This window comes from Crassostrea angulata, chromosome 3, assembly GCF_025612915.1.
Source record: "Crassostrea angulata isolate pt1a10 chromosome 3, ASM2561291v2, whole genome shotgun sequence".
Classification (NCBI taxonomy): Eukaryota; Metazoa; Mollusca; class Bivalvia; order Ostreida; family Ostreidae; genus Magallana; species Magallana angulata.
This window is the reverse complement of record NC_069113.1, coordinates 16,311,222-16,333,301: the sequence shown is the minus strand read 5'-3', so window position 1 is coordinate 16,333,301 and position 22,080 is coordinate 16,311,222. Positions and strand designations below refer to the sequence as shown.

The following is a 22,080-nucleotide window of genomic DNA, read 5'->3' as shown; positions in this document are numbered from 1 at the left end:
CAGCAATGAGGAACTACATGTAGTTCCAATGGTAAAATGTCCTTGAAAATTTATTTATTTATATATTTATTTATTTGTGTTTGATAGGTTTACTTTAAGGTCGATCTGTGTACCATTAAATTGGTTCAAGATTGTCTAACATCGGGTGTCTCTGTTGGCCAGGTGGGAATTGAGAATTTCAGAATGTTGGCCAAGTGGGAATAAACCACAGAGAGACACCCGATGTGAGACAATCTTAAACAAATTTAATGGGTTTTATTCCCACTTAAAATGTGATCACAGACACTGCGGAACGCGACACCTGCACCCCATTCTCACGTAGCCAACACAAATCTACATGTAGTTTACCTGTATTTTGCTAAGTGGGAAGACACCCTCTGTGTTGCTCCAAAGTGTTTGATCCTACAATCGTGATTCCCACCACATCCTCAATTCATGAACAGCTTCTTCACTTACAAGTGTTCACTTATTCATTTGCATACTACCTATTATAATAAAGGGGCAATCTATTTTTTCGTCATTCTTTTCTTCCTTGTCTAAAACTCCAAAATGATACTCTAAAAACCAAGAATGTCAGTCATTCAGAAGTAGTGGCCAAGAATGTCAGTCATTCAGAAGTAGTGGTGGATATGTATTTTTGCTACCCAGGGTCGGCAAGTTAGTAGAAGGTGTTTACCTGTACTAGCTGTTGGTCCAGGTAAAAGCCAAAAATGCAGAAATATTGAATACTGGAAGTCAATCACGATCGAGTGAACAGCGGGACATTGTTTGTAGGGTTGCCAGTTTTTTCGTAGTTAACTTGCCATTGGTGATCACTGTGATTGTAAGATGTTTGGGATCTTAAAAATTGATAATATATATCTAATGTTTTCAAGAAGGGAGCTTCATTTCCTAAAACGTTTTCATACAAGGTGGAAGGATTTTAGTCGCATTTATGTCAAACACTGATTTGAAATATTTATCGAACGAAAATGAATTGGAAAAGACTAAATTCATCAATGGAAGAGAACAGCAACAAATTCACATAGTTTAAAGCAGATCAGTAGACGAAATGGGACTGGGTAAGAAAGGACGGAAGAAGTTGAGGCTAATCCTCCTGGTTGGATTTTTGGTGGGATGGGCTTCGTTGATTGCTGCTATAATCATTATAGTCCTGGCTCCAAAACATCCTTACCGACCCGACCTAAAATGGTATGACAAGGACACTGTGTACGAAATCCTGCCTGAATCTTTCCAAGATTCAAGTTTTAAAAATGTTTAAGAATTAACTATGAGCATTGTGATTAATGTGCTTCTTGTTTGTTATCAACATAGGAATTTTGGCTCGTTTGGATTACCTGAAGGATATTGGTAGCAAAGTCCTATACATCAACTCAATATATGAAAGCAATGACGAGGATCATAAAGCAATTGTCGATCATACAAAAATTGATGAAATATATGGCTCTATGGAAGACTTTGTAGAACTTCGTAAGGTCACTAAAGAGATGAAAAGTATGTAAATATATTGCAATGAGCCTCTTCATAAACTCGTATCCTGTTTTTATTTTTATTTGTTCTTACTGTGTAACGTGTCCCAAAATTTCATAGTCAGGTAATCTAGATGCATAGCTCAAAGCTTTTTTCATGTGTATCATGTTTTTTCCTATATATTCAATCAAGTGCGACTGATCATGGACTTCATCCCAAACCACACAGGAAAACAAAGCCAGTGGTTCTCAAAGAGTCAAAAGAAAGAAGGAAAATATACTGACTATTACATCTGGACCACATGTGATCCACAGACATATCGCCATGACTTAGTAATACATGTATTTTTACAATTGATAAAAACATTCCTTTATCATGTTTATGAAGGTTTCAATTTAAATTTCTTCTTTGACTTTCGGTGTTTTTTTTACCTAGATGGTTATAGGTAGAGGAGCGTGGGCGTATGACGACACCAGAAAGGAGTGCTTCTTCCATCAGTTGGAGAGTGATAAGCCAGATCTAAACCTCAGGAACGCTGACGTCAGACAGGAACTTGAGGTGTATATGATTTACTATATCATTTGGAAAATGTGAAATTTGCATTAAAAATCTTATATACAAGTTTGTTCTTTCTATTTTAGAGCATCTTGCGTTTCTGGTTAAACAAAGGGGTGGATGGTTTTCATGTTCAGGATTTTCAGCATCTGTACGAGGACAAAATCCTGGGAAATGGCACTCTTGTTAATGGGAAGACAGACAGTGTAAGTTCCTGCCTGAATACCTAGAGAATACTCATTTTTTAAAATGAATTTATGCTAGTCTTTTAAAAAGTGCATTGACCATAAGTATTATCTGTTTAAGGAGCACAAAGACTTAAACCGCATTCGGACCAGCGATAATCTGAATTATCCCAAGTTGCTTAAAGCCTGGAAGACTGTGTTGGAGTCATACAATACAAAGCCAGGCAGAGAAAAGGCTCTTATTGTGACGGCTAAAGATGATCTGAACACAACCATGGAGTACTTTGATGCCGGAGTCACCATTGTACGAGTCACACCATTGTCTGACAGTGGTGCTTCATTTGCTGAACGCATAGAGACCAAACTTAAAGATGCCAATTCCAAGAGAATAGGATGGATGGTGAGCTTGTGCTATTTTGTTACTTTAAAGATCAAAATATAAATTACTATTTTTTATCCTTTAGACTGTCTTCATAAATACATAATGTCATCGAAGTATTAAAACACGTTTTTTAATTTCAGTATGGTGACAAATATTCCAGTCGATTAACCAACAGTTTAGTTGGCCCAATACAAATTAAAGCTTTGTTGACTCTACAAGCCACTCTGCCTGGAGCTCCGTTTACCTACTACGGGAACGAGATCGGAATGACTGACCACCCCACACTGTCTGCCCCTAACAAGTACAGGACTCCAATGCAGTGGAACTCCAAAGGAACAGGATTCTCCCAGAATACTCCATGGGTGGATCGAAATCCTGACTACATTACAATCAATGTTGAGGTAAATTAAATGCTGTTTCATTATTAGGTTGTCTAAAGATTTAATATATTATTTTTTAATTTTAATGTGATTTTGGTATTAAATGAGGCTTTGTGTTGTTTAATATTTACAGACTGAAAAGGCCATTGGAGATGAATACACCACACTTAAGGTGTACAAAAGGCTTCAGGAGCTGAGAGGGAACGAGTCCTTCCAGTGGGGAAAGATGAGTGTGTATAGAGATGGAGACCTCCTGATGTACACCAGAAAGGCCGATGGATTCCCGGGATACCTGGTGGCCATTAACTTCGGAACCAGTAAGGTGACCGAATCTTTCCATGCAGCCACCGGAATTCCCAAGGAAGTCAAGGTGGTCTTCCATACTCACAAGGACGACAACAGCGCCATCAGTTTGTCGGATACTTCCTACATACTGGATCCTAGTCATGCAGTTGTTTTGGAATATCAATAATGTTTTGTAATTATGGAAACAATGTTTTAAAAGACCAAGAAAACAAACTTACTTTGAATCCGATATTGTCTTTAAAAGCAATTAAGAACATAAGCTTAATTTAGAAATAAAAGAATTTAGATTGCTTAATAAAATTGAAGTCAAAATTTGATTATTTGTGTTTTTTATTTTACCAAGGTTTACAGGGTACTGAACACTTTGGTCTTCCTATAAATTTTTGAGTTTTCTACTTTGTAAATTTTTCATCTTCAGAACCACTGAATAAAGAGGCATTCCCATTTTTTAAAGTAAACTCTTTTTTCAATATAAATTTTTTTAAAGAATAAAGGCATAAACAAATCTGCTTAATGGAGTAAATAGCAAGTTCGCAACCTAATTTCTGTACAGGATGACAATAACGAAATATTGCTTCTGTGGTTTCTAAATAGCTTTTATCATCAAAACTAAACAGAAGTCTGTTTACCATAATTGTTTTTCGTCAATTTAATCGTAAATTGTATTTTTTTTTTAATAAAAAAAATTCGTACATGAAAATGAAGTATAGATGATAATGCGACGGGGTCGGAGTAGATGGTGAGCCTTCCTATCACAGGCAGCTAAATTATCAATGTATAGGGTACATAGTTATATTTTTTTATGATGAGAAATTATAGAACGAAATGTGCTTTTTTCAAATCTACAGGTATTGAATAAAATTAACAAGAGGCCCAGGGGCTACATCGCTCACCTGAGCAACAATTTCCTTAATTCTGATCAAATTAGCATTACAGTATCAAAATATCTTGACAACTATAAAGTACAGAAGATCTTGCTGAAAAAAAAAATGAAAATCTGCTAATTTTTATCCACCTCTTTTTGGGGGTAAATACCAAGCCCCTTTTGTTGTTGTACCTGTAAGAAGATTTTTCTCTATTCCTATATCCCCCCCCCCCATTTCGTGACCTCACTTTTCTCTAGGGAATCATGGTTTCATCAAACTTAAATCTGCATAACCTGTGCTTTCACTCTAAGTACTGAGTTTTGGACCAAAAACTTTCCCAGAATATTTTTAAAGTTTTCCCTATGTATTCCTATGTAAAAATTCAAACCGCCATCACGGCCCCGCCCTACTCACAGAGACTATGATTTGAACAAACTTGAATCTACACTACCTGAGGAGATTTTTATAGATTTGGTCTATATATTCCTAGTATGTAAAACTTGATCCCCCAATTGTGGCCCCACCCTACCCCCGGGGACCATGATTTGAACATTTTGATTTGACCTTTTCTGGCCCAATAGTTTTTGAGAAGAAGATTTTTTAAGATTTTCGCTATATATTCCTATGTAAAATTTGATCCCCCTCTTGTGGCCCCACCCTACCGCTGGGGTCCATGATTTGAACAAACTTGAATCTACACTACCTAAAGATGCTTCCATTTTAATTTGAGCTTTTCTGGCCTAATAGTGTTTGAGAAGAAGATTTTTAAAGATTTTCTCTGTATATTCCTATGTAAAACTTGATCCCCCAATCGTGGCCCCACCCTACCGCCGGGGACCATGATTTGAACAAACTTGAATCTACAATACCTGAGGATGCCTCCATACAAGTTTAAGCTTTTCAGGCCGAATAGTTTTTGAGAAGAAGATTTTTGAAAAATACCAACAATTTTTCAATTATTCTCAATTATCTCCCCTTTAAAGAGGCCGTGTCCCTTCATTTGAACAAACTTGAATCCCCTTCACCTAGTGGTGCTTTGTGCAAAATTTGGTTGAAATCTGCTCAGTGGTTCTTGAGAAGAAGATGAAAATGTGAAAAGTTTACAACAACGTCGACGACGACAACCGACAAATTGTGATCAGAAAAGCTCACTTGAGCCTTTAGCTCAGGTGAGCTAAAAACGCAAAATGTTAATAGAGATCAATTATAATTGTTTTTAATTTACATGTAGGGGCATATGCAGAAAGTAGGCTGGAGCGTGTGGCAAGTTTTCGAGAAACTATTAAGTCGAATAATTTAAATAAAATCTGTTGACGACTTGTCAGATAATAATATGACAACTGTTCATTTATTATTTTGTCAGGGAAATGCCCTAACTTCTCAAAATTAAGCACAGGCACCTGACGTTAATTTTTTTTTATCATAATAGAAATATATACCCTCTACACATTAATTCACTTTCACAAGGTCGAGGGTATGTATGTTTTATCATTAGAATGTGCAACGTCAGGTACAAGTGAAGTTAATCTTTTCGATTTGCCAGAAGAGTAACGTTTACGGCACAGGGACCAAGCCCGTTTTAACATTAATTTCAATGTAACCATAAATAAAGAAAGGGGTCGAACTCTAACCCAGATAAAAAAATTATCAGCTCGCTTCAAAAGCCTAATAAATCAATTAATTTTTAAAACACTCGCAATATGCATGTATTTTTCGGAAAAGTAATGTCTGAGAGACACTTGTGCCGAATTTCAAGTTGATGGGTCTTAAAATAGCGGAGATATACGTCATTATTCTTTCGATGTCGCCAGTTTATTTTTACTCGGACATTTAGCCTACCGGTCCAGGGCTCACGATGGGATTTTGCCTATGACAACAGCAGTATTTCAACAAGACGAGAAACATTCGCACTAATCTTTTAAAATCTCACATCAAACGCACGCTACTTACATCCTTAAATTCCGATAAAATTCCTTAAATACTCTCCAAACTGAACTTTTATTCTGCAGCCACATTGACTTCTTACAGGGCCAGCCATTTTGACGTGTTCGAGAAAGACTGATTCTGATTGGACCATCATGAATATTAACCAATGAAATTGAGTTTAACATTTGGCCGGTCTGGTCAGAAGTTGGTGTGGCTGCAGAATTAAAGTTAAGTACATTATCTATATATAGACATCGTTGTTCCCCGGTTAAAGGGATGACTTAAAATTTTCAAATTTTATTTTTCCATTTTCAATGTTTATACTGATAAATAAAGAAGTTTACAATGCTTTGTCAAAATTTGAAAGTCAAATGTCAAGTCATAATTAATCAAGATACAGAGTTCATAATTCTTTGTTTTGTAAACAAAGCTCGATTGTTGTTATTTATACATAAGTGTTGTATCGGTGCAAGTTTCAATCAAATGTATCTTTCTTTTGTTGATAATAGTATTTATGGAGATACTGAATTAGTTTAAATTGTTTTTACATGTCATTTTGTCAAAGAAACGGTAATTCTCTACATTACATTTTTTGTAAACAACTATAAGACTCGAGCTTTGTTTACATAACAACCAATTCTTACCTCTGTAAATTGCATGTAAATTGACTTAAACATTCAATATTTTGGTCCATCATTCAAAATGCACCAGTAAACCATTTTATAAATAAAAAATAAAAATTAAATTTTTGATCCTAAATTGTGTCCAAGTCCCTTTAAAGACTTTTATCAAGACCAAATTTATCAATGGGAGAATTCACCCAGATTTAAGCAGATCAGTTGACGAAACGGGCCTGAGTAAGAAAGGATGGAAGACTGTGAGGCTGATCCTCCTCGTCGGATTTTTGGTGGAATGGGCTTCGTTGATTGCTGCTGTAGTCATTATAGTCATGGCTCCAAAACATCCTTACCGATCGCGACTCGGCTTAAAATGGTATAACAAGGACACTGTGTACGAAATCCTGCCCGAATCTTTCCAAGATTCAAGTTTTAAAAATGTTTACACTAAAAAAGGAGATGGAGTTGGGGACCTCAAAGGTATTTACTTTATTCTACTATACTGTATAGTATAGCCTATGGAGTTGTCTCTTCCCTGTATAAATATTGATTAACACAATGATGATGTAGCTGTGAATCCTCTTCTTTTTCTTGAGATAATGTGTACTCTGTGTATCTATATATGTAGGTGTATAGCAATACATTGTACCAATTTGCTGTGTGAGAGAATCTGTGAGAAAGTGGTGTTCTGTCTGTATACTATAACAAGAGGCTCATGGGCCACATTGCTCACCTGAACAGCAGTTCCTTGTAACATTACATTTCTTGAGAAGAAAATTTTTAAACATTTTTCATATGTAGTTCTATGTTAAACTTTAAACCCCGCCTGGGGCCCCAGTTTTGGTCCGAGGGTCACTATTTTTACAATTTAGAATCTTCACTATATCTAAAAGCTTTTGTGTAAATATTGGCATTTCTGGTGCAATGGTTCTTGAGAAAAAGATTTTTTAAACATTTTCCTATGTATTTCTATGTTAAACTTTGAACCCCACCTGGGGCCCCAGTTTTGGTCCGAGGGTCACGATTTCTACAATTTAGAATCTTCATTATACATACAAGCTTTTGTGTTAATATTGGCATTTCTAGTGCAGTGGTTCTTGAGAAGAAGATTTTTTAAACATTTTCCTAAGGTATTTCTATGTTAAACTTTGAACCCCGCATGGGGCCCCAGTTTTGGTCCGAGGGTCACGATTTTTACAATTTAGAATCTTCACTATATATACAAGCTTTTGTGTAAATATTGGCATTTCTGGTGCAGTGGTTCTTGAGAAGAAGATTTTTTAAACATTTTCTTATGTATTTCTATGTTAAACTTTGAACCCCGCATGGGGCCCCAGTTCTGGTTACAATTTAGAATCTTCACTATGTATACAAGCTTTTGTGTAAATATTGGCATTTCTGGTGCAGTGGTTCTTGAGAAGAAGATTTTTTAAACATTTTCCTATGTATTTCTAAGGTAAAATTTGAACCCCGCCTGGGGCCCCAGTTTTGGTCAGAGGGTCACGATTTTTACAATTTAGAATCTTCACTATATATACAAGTTTTTTTGTAAATATTGGCATTTCTGGTGCAGTGGTTCTTGAGAAGTAGATTTTTTAAACATTTTCCTATGTATTTCTATGTTAAACTTTGAACCCCGCCTGGGGCCCCAGTTTTGGTCTGAGGGTCACGATTTTTACAATTTAGAATCTTCACTATATATAAAAGCTTTTGTGTAAATTTTGGCATTTCTGGTGCAGTGGTTCTTGAGAAGAAGATTTTTTAAACATTTTCCTATGTATTTCTATGTTAAACTTTGAACCCCGCCTGGGGCCCCAGTTTTGGTCTGAGGGTCACGATTTTTACAATTTAGAATCTTCACTATATATACAAGTTTTTTTGTAAATATTGGCATTTCTGGTGCAGTGGTTCTTGAGAAGAAGATTTTTAAAAACATGCACCCTATACTTACTGTTTCGCAATTATCTCCCTTTTGAAAAGGGCTGTGCCCTTTATTTTATCAATTTATAACCCCCTTTCCATAAGGATGCTTTGTACCAAATTTGGTTAAATTTGGCCCAGTGGTTTTTAAGAAGAAGTTGAAAATGTGAAAAGTTTACAGACGGACGGACAGACAGACGGACGGACGGACGGACGGACGGACGGACGGACGACGGACAACGGGTGATCAGAAAAGCTCACTTGAACCTTCGGTTCAGGTGAGCTAAAAAATAAAAAATTGAAGTCGGAATTGATAGTTGGGTTTCTTGTCTTACCAAGGTTTACAGGGTACTGAACACCTTGGTCTTCCTGTAAATGTTTACATTTTTCTTTTTCAAAACCATTACTGGACCAAAACTATCATAGCTCAAATTATCACTAAATGAAAAGATTCAAATTTGTTCTCAGGAAGGAACTGATCCTTTCATATGGAGTAATAATCAAGAAATAACTGAGGAAGTATTTACTTTTGGGCCTTGGGGCCGGATGTGGCCAATGCGCCTCTTTTAAGAAGCATGTGTTTTATCAATGAAGGAAATTAAAACTAAATGTAAAATTGTAATGTTTAAAACAAATTAGGTTTTCAAAACAAAATAAAAGTTATTTAATCTAAAGTTTTGGTTACATTCACTGAGGTCACTCGGGCATACCGGCACTCTGAAGTTCTATTAATCTTTATACCGAGGTGTACACGGGATTTGTAGGGGAATTGACTTTGTTGTATTAAAGTCCCATTGCTGGACGGTCACAACTGGCCAATCTTATGACAAATTCTTAGAGCAATAGTCACCTTAGTTATTTCCTGATGCACGTATATTCAAAAAGGGAAATTAAATCAAACGAAGAATTCTACTCGATTATGGGAAACGGGGGTTTATTTATAAGGTTTAGGTTTATTTACTATTCAAGACATTAAAATATCTCGAGATGCCGTGTTTGGTAGCATAAGCAAATGTGAAACATAGAATATATATATATATATATATATATATATATATATATATATATATATATATATATATATATATATATATGTGTGTGTGTGTGTGTGTGTGTGTGTGTGTGTGTGTGTGTGTGTGTGTGTGTGTGTGTCCGGTAATATATATTAAAATGAAAAAAAATAACAAAACTAATCGCAAAACGTAATCGCTTTCTTTTCATCCTCAGACGTTTCACAATACGTGAATATTTCAAATCTACAAACTCATAAATTCATAAAGATTTCGTGAATATTTCAAATCTACAAATATTGTGAAACGTCTGAGGAAGAAACGAAAGCGCTTACGTTTTGCGTTTAGTGTTGTTATTTTTTCATTTTAATATATATATATATATATATATATATATATATATATATATATATTACCGGACACACACACACACACACACACACACACACACACACACACACACACACACACACACACACACACACACACACACACATATAGGAGACCCAGGAATCTTACGAATTGGCATTTGTCTCTTTAAAAATTGATTTATTTTGATTATAACTTCTTGTACATATATTTGACTACAGATCTTGTAGAATTTTTTATTGACTGCATATAATGCCATGCATGCACTGTCTTTGGTAATTTCTTTTAATCCGGAAAAGATTTGTAGCTTTAAAGAGCAATCTAATTTCATTCAATGACATATCTATGTTGGAGTTGGAGAAAACCAATTTCTGTAGGATGATAGTATGTGCCTCCTATGTAATTTTCACCACAGTGGATATTTTTTTCGATATTGTCCTCTATACTCATGATTGTAAACTTAACCAAACATTGAATAAATTGAAAGATTTATTTAGAGTTTACTTAGGCAGACCAAAGTTTATGTTCTCATTAATATATATGCTGGTTCTTGTTTGAATGGAGAATGGGGAAGCAGGGCTTAGGAGAATTACATATATGTGTACTACTTTAATCAAACTTTGTCAAAAATTATGAAACCAACAGAAAAGTTCAGGATAACCAAAGATTTAAAATATAATGGGTAAAATATATAAAGAATTAGCTGTTGGAATTTTCAGTTCATTTCATTAATTCATGGTTATTCCAGACACCAGTGTGTGAAAATTTGGAGTATAATTTTACATATACGGTATCTAATATTTAATTAACGTAAAACTTATTTTGGCAAAGAAAAATTTTTCCCATCCCTTTCTTGGGGAAATATATGATGTAGTGTGCAATATATGGCGTTAATTATTCTTTAAAATTATTGGAACAATGGAAAGGGGTACAGCACCATTTGGAATGAAATTTTATATTCAGTTGCTCGTGGCCCTATATTCTTGAAAAGATTCTTATAACTATCGTTCAAAAAGGTATCAAAAACATACAGAATGTTTGTTAAGTAGAGGAAAGAGTGTGTCCCTAAAAAACCTTAAAACAAGTTAGAAAGTGTTTTAAAAACATCTTCTTTTTTTTTTTTTTGCTTATTTGATTACCTCCGCTAGAGGTAGATAAGAAAATCATGAACCGGGACAGTTTTTATGTGTCTCTATACAATAAACCATTCCACATTTCCGTATTCTAAACTATCTTACCTGGGTCACCAGTACACGTAAATACCTTCCGTCTACAACCATTGGGTGTCGCTTGTAAAAATACACCATTTCTCTTTACTGATATTCTTGGTTTTAAAGATATCATTTTTCAGGTTTATGACAAGGCTTTAGAAAGAGAATGAAAAAGGAATGACGAAAAGAAATAGGTTGTCCCTTTACTAGGTTGTATACAAATAAAAAAAAACCCAGAGCACAAGCGAAGAAACTGTTCATGAAACGAGGCTGTGTTGTGAATCACGATCGTAGGCTGTGATCCCAAACATTGGTAAGTGACACATAGACAACCTTAACCATCTACCAATATTTAAATAGGTCACTGAGCGTTGAAGCGAGGGGTTGTGTCAAAAAAAGTTCGGACCGGAAGTATTTGATAAAGCATCACCCGTTTGATATAGCAAAGGTTTATCACACGGCATTGGCGGATCAAGAGGGTGGGTTCCGGGGGTCGGAAACCCCCCCCCCCTTTCTCTGGGACATATGAATTTTTTTGAAAACGTTTAATGCCTACTTACTTCTTTATTGATGAAAACTAAAAGCAGTTTTCTCTGTATTCTCTTTCTCTTTTTTTTTTAATTTCTCCCCTCTCTCTTTATCTCTCTTTATTTCTCTCTCTCTCTCTCTCTCTCTCTCTCTCTCTCTCTCTCTCTCTCATGCTTATTTCTTTTTAAGAAATAACATTTAATTTATACATTTACCTTAATATGTATAATCTTAGACAATGGCTTTTCCATGTGAGACAAACACTTTTCTCAGCAAACCTCATTTAGCTTGGATATTTTTCCTGAAAGCATAAGACAACAATAAACATAAAAAAATCATTTTTGTTTACTTTGTTTTACTCTTTATAAAAAAAGGTTATGTTTTGTTATACAAGGAAGTTTTTAGAAATGTATAATTGACCTTTATAAAAGTGTTCAAATATTGCTGCTGTTGTTATGTTCTACATGAGATCTCTCTCTCTCTCTCTTTCTCTCTCTCTCTCTCTCTCTCTCTCCCTCTCTCTCTCTCTCTCATTTGAACACATTTCTTTTATAAGTCCTCTCACTCCCTCTCTACCTTCTGCAAAATGTCTTTGTCTCTAACTTTGTTTCAATTTCACTGACTCTCTCTCTCTCTCTCTCTCTCTCTCTCTCTCTCTCTCTCTCTCTCTCTCTCTAATTGCCATCACATTTAGTTATTTACACACATGTAGTGACATTCAGGTAAAGTATCTCAATAGAACAAAAATCTCTTGATTTAAACAAAATGTTTTAATAAGTCCTCTAACTTCCTCTCTCTCTTCCGCTTTAAATTCTTTATCTTTCACTTATTTTCTATCAACTTCTTTCTCTCTTTTAAATGAACATTACTTTTCATTATTTACACACACATAGTGAAATTCAGGTAAAGTATCTCAATAAATAAAAAAGAAATTACCTCCTTTGAAGAAAAAGCTGTAAAAAGGCCTCTCACTTCCTCTCTCCCTTTCAATCTAATTATTTTATCTCTTAATTTCTATCAATTTCTCTGACTTTTTCAAACAGACATCACATTTCGTTATTTACACCCATGTAGTGACATTCAGGTCAAATATCTAAATTGAAAAACATGTTTTACTTAAACAAAATGTTAATAATTCCTCTTTTTTCCTCTCTCCCTTTTGATATAATTCCTTTAAATCTAACTAAGTCTCTCTTTCTCTCTCTCTCTCTCTCTCTCTCTCTCTCTCTCTCAAATTGACATCACATTTAGTTATTTACACGCGTGTAGTGACATTCAGGTAAAGTATCTAAATAGAAAAATTACTTCATCTATACAAAACAGTTGTATTAAGTCTCACTTACTATCTTTCCTCCACTCTGATTTCTTTATCTTATATTTCCCCTCTCTCTCTCTCTCTCTCTCTCTCTCTCTCTCTCTCTCTCTCATATTAACATCACATTTAGTAATTTACACTCATGTAGTGATATTCCGGCAAAAAAATTCAAAAGAAAAAATTGCTTCATTTGAACAAAAAGTTTTAATACTTCCTCTATCTTTCTCTTTCTCTACCGAACTGATTTCTTTCTCTCTTATTTTTTATTAAATTCTCTCTCTATTTTCCAATTGACATTACATTTAGTTATAAACACACATGTACTGACATTCAGTAAAAGTATCTCAATTTACAACAAAAAATTACCTCTTTTGAAGAAAAAGTTGTAATAAGTCCTCTCACTTCCTCTGTCCCTTTCGATCTAATTCCTTTATCTCGAAATTTATATCTATTTCTCTGACTTTTTTCAAAAAGACATCACATTTAGTTATTTACACACATGTAGTGACATTCAGGTCAAATATCTAAATTGAAAAACATGCTTTAGTTTAACAAAATGTTAATAATTCCTCTCCCTTCCTCTCTCCCTTTTGATCTAATTCCTTTAAATCTAACTTAGTGTCTATCAACCTCTCTCTCTCTCTCTCTTTCAAATTGACATCACGTTAAGTTATTTACACGCGTGTAGTGACATTCATGTAAAGTATCTAAATAGAAAAATTACTTCATTTATACAAAACAGTTGCATTAAGTCCTCTCACTTCCTTTCTCCCCTAGATTCTGACTTTTTCATCTTCTAATTCTTATTGACATTTCTCATTCTCTCTCTCTCTCTCTCTCTCTCTCTCTCTCTCTCTCTCTCTCTCTCTCTCTCATATTAACATCACATTTAGTAATTTACACTCATGTAGTGACATTCAGGCTAAAAATGTCAAATGAAAAAAATTGCTTCATTTGAATAAAAAGTTTTAATACATCCTCTATCTATCTCTCTCTCTCTCTCTACCGAACTGATTTCTTGCTCTCTTATTTTCTCTCTCTCTCTCTCTCTCTCTCTCTCTCTCTCTCTCTCTCTCTCTCTCTCTCTCTCTCTCTCTCAAATTGCCATTCCATTTAGTTATTAACACACATGTAGTGACATTCAGGTAAAGTGTCTCCATAGAAAAAAAGTGCTTCACTTAAACAAAAAGTTGTAATAAGTCCTCTCATTTTCTCTCTCTCTCTGATCTAATTCTTCTATCTCTAAATTTATATCTATTTCTCTGACTTTTTTAAATACACTTCACATTTACTTATTTACACACATGTAGTGACATTTAGGTAAAATATCTAAATTGAAAAAAAAAATCTTTATTTTAACAAAATGTTGATAATTCTTCTCCCTTCCTCTTTCCCTTCCGATCTAATTCCTTTAAATCAAGCTTAGTTTCTATCAACTTTTCTCTCTCTCTCTCTCTCTCTCTCTCTCTCTCTAATTGCCATCACATTTAGTTATTTACACACATGTAGTGACATTCAGGTAAAGTATCTCAATAGAACAAAAATCCCTTTATTTATACAAAAAGTTGAAATTTGTCATCTCACTTCCTATCTTAATTCCTGTACTCTAATTTCTTCAACTTTTATCAACTTCTCTTTCTCTCTCTCTCTCTCTCTCTCTCTCTCTCTCTCTCTCTCTCTCTCTCTCTCTCTCTCTCTCTCTCTCTAAAATTAACACCACATTTAGTTATTTACACTCATGTGGTGACATTCAGGCAAACATTTTTAAAGAAAAAATTGCTTCATTTGAACAAAAAAACATGTCCTCTATCTTCTTCTCTCCCTTCCAATCCGATTTCTTTTTTCATATTTTCTATTAAGTTAGCTGTCTCTCTTTTTCAAATTGACATAACATTTAGTTATTTACACACTTGTAGTGACATTCAGATAAAGTATCTCCATAGAAAAAAATTGCTTCACTTAAAACAAAAAGTTTTAATAAGTCCTCTCACTTCCTCTCTCCCTTCCAATCTAATTCCTTTGTTTCTTATTTTCTATCAAGTTTTCTGACTTTTTTTCAAATAGACATTACATTTAGTTATTTACACATATGTATAGTGACATTCATGTATTATATCCAAATAGCAAAAATGCTATTTTTTTTTCAATTATTCCTCTCTCTCTCCCTTCCTCTCTCCCTTCCAATCTAATTCCTTTAAATCAAACTTAGTGTCTATCGACTTCTCTCTCTCTCTTTCAAATTGACATCACATTTAGTTATTTACACGCATGTAGTGACATTCAGGTAAAATATCTAAATAGAAAAATTACTTCATTTATACAAATTAGTTGTATTAAGTCATCTCACTATTTCTCCCCTTTAATCTAATTCTCTCTCTCTCTCTCTCTCTCTCACTCTCTTTCTCTCTCTCACACGCACACACACATATAGCATTTCTCTTTTTCTGTTATTATTTGTAATAGTTAGTTGTTTACAATAAGTAACAAAAATTATACTGATACCTTCAAAAGCATCATTTTAAACATCTGCATTAAAAAACATATCAGTCATTGTCTGCAGATGCTTTCCATTTTGGGCCATTTCTCTTAAAAGAAAATGTAGAAAAATTTCAGATATGCATAGTATCATTCACAATTAATTGTTCATTCTTAATTTCTTAATAATCATATATATTGTATACAGTAATATATAATTATATAAAGAATTTAATTCAGCTCACTCAGATCAAACGTAAAAGTATTACTCATAGACACTTAAGTACAAATAAAGCTTCTTTCTCTTCTATATCCCTCTTTCTTTTTTTCCCTTAAGCATGTGTTTGTTTACAGTAAGAAAAAAATTGTTCATTACCTGGAAAAGCACAATATCCAACATCTACATCATAAGGCACATCAGCCACTATTTGCAAACAAAATTTTTGGTTTTGAGTCTCTAAAAGAAAATGTAAAAAAGAAGAATAATATTGGTTACATGTTGAGTTCATTAATGCAACGAAATAATCACCGTGAGTATATAAAATAATCCTTTTGTAAAGTATTGGACCCCCATGAGGAAACCAATATCTTTTGCTTTTAACTTGAAAAAATAAGTATACATTATGTACATGTAATTGATTATTAAAAAAAAAAACCTATATCACCATTATAGTTTAAATAAAAATCCTTTTCTATTGAACTGAATAGACCTCCATGAGGACACCCATGCTTTTCATTTCAACGTTAAAAATTCAGTTTACTTATTCACTCTAAAAACCTCATAAATATTCTTGGATCTTTACTTTTACCCTGATTTGTCTTAAATTACATTAACACTAAGAAATATTCACCATTAGTTTAAGTAAAAATCCTTTCCTGTTGAACTTAGAACCCCATGAGTAAATTTACACTTTTAATTTTAACGCTACAAATTCAGTATACTTGATCACTAAGGAAACTCCCTAAATTTATTTAAATCAATATTTGTACCCTTATTTATCCTAAATTACACAAATGCTATGCAATAATTACCATTAGTTTAAGTAAAAATCCTTTCCTATTGAACTTACACACCCATGAGGAAAATCATTCTTTTCATTTTAACGTTATAAAATCAGTAAACTAAATCACTTATGAAACCCCTTAAATCATTTTCAATCAATATTTGGACCCTAATTAATCCTAAATTACACTAATACTAAGAAGAAATAACCATTAGTGTATGTAAAAATCCTTTCCTGTTGAACTTAGACCCCCATGAAGAAACCCACACTTTTCATTTTAACATTCTAAACTCAGTATACTTAATCACATAGGAAACCCCTAAAATCTTTTTCAATCAATATTTGTACCCTAATTTATCTTTAATTACACTAATACTAAAAAATTATCATCACTAGTTTAGGTAAAATCCTTTCCTGTTAAATTTAGACTCCCATGAGGAAACCCATAATTTTCATTCAATGTTCTAAAATCAGTATACTTATTCACTTGGAAACCCCTAAATATTTTTCAGTCAATATTTTTTATCCCTAATTTATACTTTATTACATAAACACTAAGAAAAAATAACCATTGGTTTAAGTCAAAATCCATTCCTGTTGAACTTGGACTCCCATGAGGAAACTCATACTTTTCATTTTAATGTTATAAAATCAGTATACTTAATCACTAAGGAAACCCTTAATTCTTTTTCAATCAATATTTGTACCCTAATTTATCCAAAACTACATTAACACTTACAAATAATCACCATTAGTTTAAGTAAAAGTTCTTTCCTATTGAACTTAGACCCCATTGAGGAAAACCATATACTTTTTATTTTAACGTTCTAAAATCAGTATGTTTTCACTTAGGAAACCCCTTAAATTTTTTTTCAGTCAATATTTGTACTCTAATTTATCCTAAATTACACTAATGGTAAGAAATATTCATCATTAGTATAAGTAAAAATCCTTTCCTATTAAACTTAGACTCCCATGAGGAAACCCATAATTTTAATTTAAACATTATGAATTCAGTATAGTTATTCATCTAGGAAACCATCTAAATCTTTTTCAATCAATATTTGTATCCTAATTTATCCTAAACTACACTAATGTTAAGAAATAATCATCATTAGTTTAAGTAAAAATCCTATCCTATTGAACTTAGACCCCCATGAGGAAACTCATACTTTTCATTTTAACGCTCTTAAATCAGTATACTAAATCACTTAGGAAACCCCTTAAATCTTTTTCAATCAATATTTGTCCCTTAATTTATTCTAAATTACACTAATACTAAGAAATAATCACCATTAGTGTAAGTTAAATCCTTTTCTGTTTTATTTAGACTCCCATGAGGAAACCCATAATTTTCATTTTAACGTTATAAAATCAGTATACTTGATCACTTAGGAAACCATTTAAATCTTTTTCAATCAATGTTTGTGCCCTAATTTATCTTAAATTACACTAATACTATGAATTAATCATCATTAGTTTAAGTAAAAATCCTTTCCTATTGAACTTAGTCTTCCATAAGGAAACCCTTAATTTTCATTTTAACGTTCTAAAATCAGTATAGTATTTATTAAGGAAACCCCCCCTAAATTTTTTAAATCAATATTTGTATCCTAATTTATCTTAAATTACACTAATACTAAGAAATAATCACCATTAGTTGAAGTAAAAATACTTTTTTATTGAACTTAGACTCCAATGAAGAAACCCATAATTTTAATTTAAACGTTATGAATTCAGTATACTTATTCACTTAGGAAACCGTCTAAATCTTTTTCAATCAATATTTGTACCATAATTTATCCTAAACTACACTAATGTTAAGAAATAATCATCATTAGTTTAAGTAAAAATCCTCTCCTATTGAACTTAGGCCCCCGTGAGGAAACTTATATTTTTCATTTTAACGCTCTTAAATTAGTATACTAAATCACTGAGGAAACCCCTTAAATCTTTTTCAATCAATATCTGTACCCTAATTTATCCTAAATTACACTAATACTAAGAAATAATCACCATTAGTGTAAGTTAAATCCTTTTCTGTTAAATTTAGACACCCATGAGGAAACCCATACATTTCATTTTAACGTTATAAAATCAGTATACTTGATCACTTAGGACACCCTCTAAATCTTTCAAATCAATATTTGTACCCTAATTTATCCTAAATTACACAAATACTATGAATTAATCATCATTAGTTTAAGTAAAAATCCTATCCTATTGAACTTAGACCCCCATGAGGAAACTCATACTTTTCATTTTAACGCTCTTAAATCAGTATACTAAATCACTTAGGAAACCCCTTAAATCTTTTTCAATCAATATTTGTACCCTAATTTATCCTAAATTACACTAATACTAAGAAATAATCACCATTAGTGTAAGTTAAATCCTTTTCTGTTAAATTTAGACTCCCATGAAGAAACCCATAATTTTCATTTTAACGTTATAAAATCAATATACTTGATCACTTAGGACACCCCCTAAATCTTTTTCAATCAATATTTGTACCCTAATATATCCTAAATTACACTAATACTATGAATTAATCATCATTAGTTTAAGTAAAAGTTCTTTCCTATTGAACTTAGACTTCCATAAGGAAACCCTTAATTTTCATTTTAACGTTCTAATATCAGTATAGTATTTATTTAGGAAACCCCCCCTAAATTTTTTAAATCAATATTTGTATCCTAATTTATCTTAAATTACACTAATACTAAGAAATAATCGCCATTAGTTTAAGTAAAAATCCTTTCCTATTGAACTTAGACTCCCATGAAGAAACCCATAATTTTAATTTAAACGTTATGAATTCAGTATTGTTATTCATCTAGGAAACCATCTAAATCTTTTTCAATCAATAGTTGTACCCTAATTTATCCTAAACTACACTAATGTTAAGAAATAATCATCATTAGTTTAAGTAAAAGTTCTTTCCTATTGAACTTAGACTTCCATAAGGAAACCCTTAATTTTCATTTTAACGTTCTAATATCAGTATAGTATTTATTTAGGAAACCCCCCCCCTAAATTTTTTAAATCAATATTTGTATCCTAATTTATCTTAAATTACACTAATACTAAGAAATAATCGCCATTAGTTTAAGTAAAAATCCTTTCCTATTGAACTTAGACTCCCATGAAGAAACCCATAATTTTAATTTAAACGTTATGAATTCAGTATTGTTATTCATCTAGGAAACCATCTAAATCTTTTTCAATCAATAGTTGTACCCTAATTTATCCTAAACTACACTAATGTTAAGAAATAATCATCAATAGTTTAAGTAAAATTCCTTTCCTATTGAACTTAGACCCCCATGAGGAAACTTATATTTTTCATTTTAACGCTCTTAAATCAGTATACTAAATCACTAAGGAAACCCCTTAAATCTTTTTCAATCAATATTTGTACCCTAATTTATCCTAAATTACACTAATACTAAGAAATAATCACCATTAGTGTAAGTTAAATCCTTTTCTGTTAAATTTAGACTCCCATGAGGAAACCCATACATTTCATTTTAACGTTATAAAATCAGTATACTTGATCACTTAGGACACCCCCTGAATCTTTTTCAATCAATATTTGTACCCTAATTTATCCTAAATTACACAAATACTATGAATTAATCATCATTAGTTTAAGTAAAAATCCTTTCCTATTGAACTTAGACTTCCATAAGGAAACCCTTAATTTTCATTTTAACGTTCTAAAATCAGTATTTATAATAGTATTTATTTAGGAACCCCCCCCCCCCCTAAATCTTTTTCAATCAATATTTGTACCCTAATTTATCTTAAATTACACTAATACTAAGAAAGAATCACCATTAGTTGAAGTAAAAATCCTTTTTATTGAACTTGGACTCCCATGAAGAAACCCATAATTTTAATTTAAACGTTACGAATTCAGTATACTTATTCACTTAGGAAACCATCTAAATCTTTTTCAATCAATATTTGTACCCTAATTTATCCTAAACTACACTAATGTTAAGAAATAATCATCAATAGTTTAAGTAAAAATCTTTTCCTATTGAACTTAGACCCCAATGAGGAAACCTGTACTTTTCATTTTAACGTTCTAAAATCAATCTGTACACTTAATCACTTAGGAAACCCTCTAAATCTTTTTGGATCATTATCTGTACCCAAATTTATCTCAGATCGTACTAATATTAAGAAATAATCACCATTAGCTTAAGTAAATATCATTTATTTTGAAATTCAACCCCATGAGAAAACTCAAACTTTTCATTTTAATGATAAAAATCAGTATTTCCTACTAAATCACTTTTTTAAAGTAACTTTTCCTAATATGTTTCTATTAATATAATTATGCAACGTAATTCATCCGTATTTTTTATGAAATTGTACAATTGAAAAGGTATATCAATGAAGTACATGTATGTGGAAACAGCATAACGATTCCACAGAACACAGCATTATGATTTTTAGAAAGATAGAGGAAATTAGGATTAAAAGTTGGCAATGTTTACAGAATGTTTTTAAACAGGTATTATGATAAAAGCTATGCTGATTGAGGTTAAAAGATCACATATTTTGCTTTTAATACATATTATTTATTTAAAAGAATTAAATATAGACTCAGTGTTAACCAGTTGGGAAAAATACCGCTAAATTGAGGAAATATCACCTATTTCTGATTAGGAATGGGGCCGAATTTCGGCCACTAAGAAGGTACTGATATATCCCTTAAAATATAAGTAATAATCTGTTCCATAATTAAATAAATCTTGAAATAAAATAGACACATTTTAATTCTAAATAAGTTACGATCCCTTCTTTGATTATGAATATGGCATTCGCATGATGTCAAAATTAGATCTCGTGTTCTCTTATCAGTGACAAACTTAACAGGAAAGACAATGCCTGACCTTGTTATAGTCGTTTACCAGATTTATCTATTAGAATAGAATGATATAATTCCCTAGATATCGAAGAAAAAATGATACTTACTGTAAACAATTATTTCCATCTTCGAGTAGGAAGTTCCGATTGCGCATGCGCTATTTATATCCAATGGAGGAAAGTGTGTAAAGTACTCTTATGGACTCCACGATGAGTGTCAAAAAATCCACATACACACCGGAAACCGAAACATAGTACAATTTTATATTTTTTGAATCAAGTACGATGAGAAATAACGTTTCCGAACGATTTTACTTCCCACTACACGGGTGCATGTAGTGGGAAGAAAAAATGTAGTGGGATAAAACGTGTGTATTCATACTCGTGTAGTGGTATTCAGGTGCTTACAACACACACACACACACACACACACACACACACACACACACACACACACACACACACACACATATAGGAGACCCAGGAATCTTACGAATTGGCATTTGTCTCTTTAAAAATTGATTTATTTTGATTATAACTTCTTGTACATATATTTGACTACAGATCTTGTAGAATTTTTTATTGACTGCATATAATGCCATGCATGCACTGTCTTTGGTAATTTCTTTTAATCCGGAAAAGATTTGTAGCTTTAAAGAGCAATCTAATTTCATTCAATG

General features: G+C 32.5%; 1 protein-coding gene and 1 long non-coding RNA gene across 2 annotated transcripts; one reads left to right on the top strand and one right to left on the bottom strand.

The window, feature by feature from the left end:
* Positions 1-1,051: 1,051 nt before the first annotated feature.
* On the top strand, positions 1,052-3,595 carry LOC128175756 (neutral and basic amino acid transport protein rBAT-like). The gene is made up of 8 exons (XM_052841593.1): positions 1,052-1,244; positions 1,315-1,494; positions 1,663-1,802; positions 1,906-2,028; positions 2,112-2,231; positions 2,332-2,610; positions 2,733-2,993; positions 3,106-3,595. The coding sequence occupies exons 1-8, from the start codon at positions 1,052-1,054 to the stop codon at positions 3,442-3,444; spliced, it is 1,635 nt and encodes a 544-aa protein (XP_052697553.1). The 3' UTR covers positions 3,445-3,595.
* Positions 3,596-11,868: 8,273 nt separating this feature from the next.
* Positions 11,869-21,798, bottom strand: LOC128175860 (uncharacterized). The gene is made up of 4 exons (XR_008242730.1): positions 21,509-21,798; positions 15,892-15,972; positions 15,543-15,625; positions 11,869-12,026 (listed from the first exon to the last, which is right to left on the bottom strand). It is a non-coding gene; the product is annotated as an uncharacterized LOC128175860 (long non-coding RNA).
* Between the last annotated feature and the right edge of the window lie 282 nt (positions 21,799-22,080).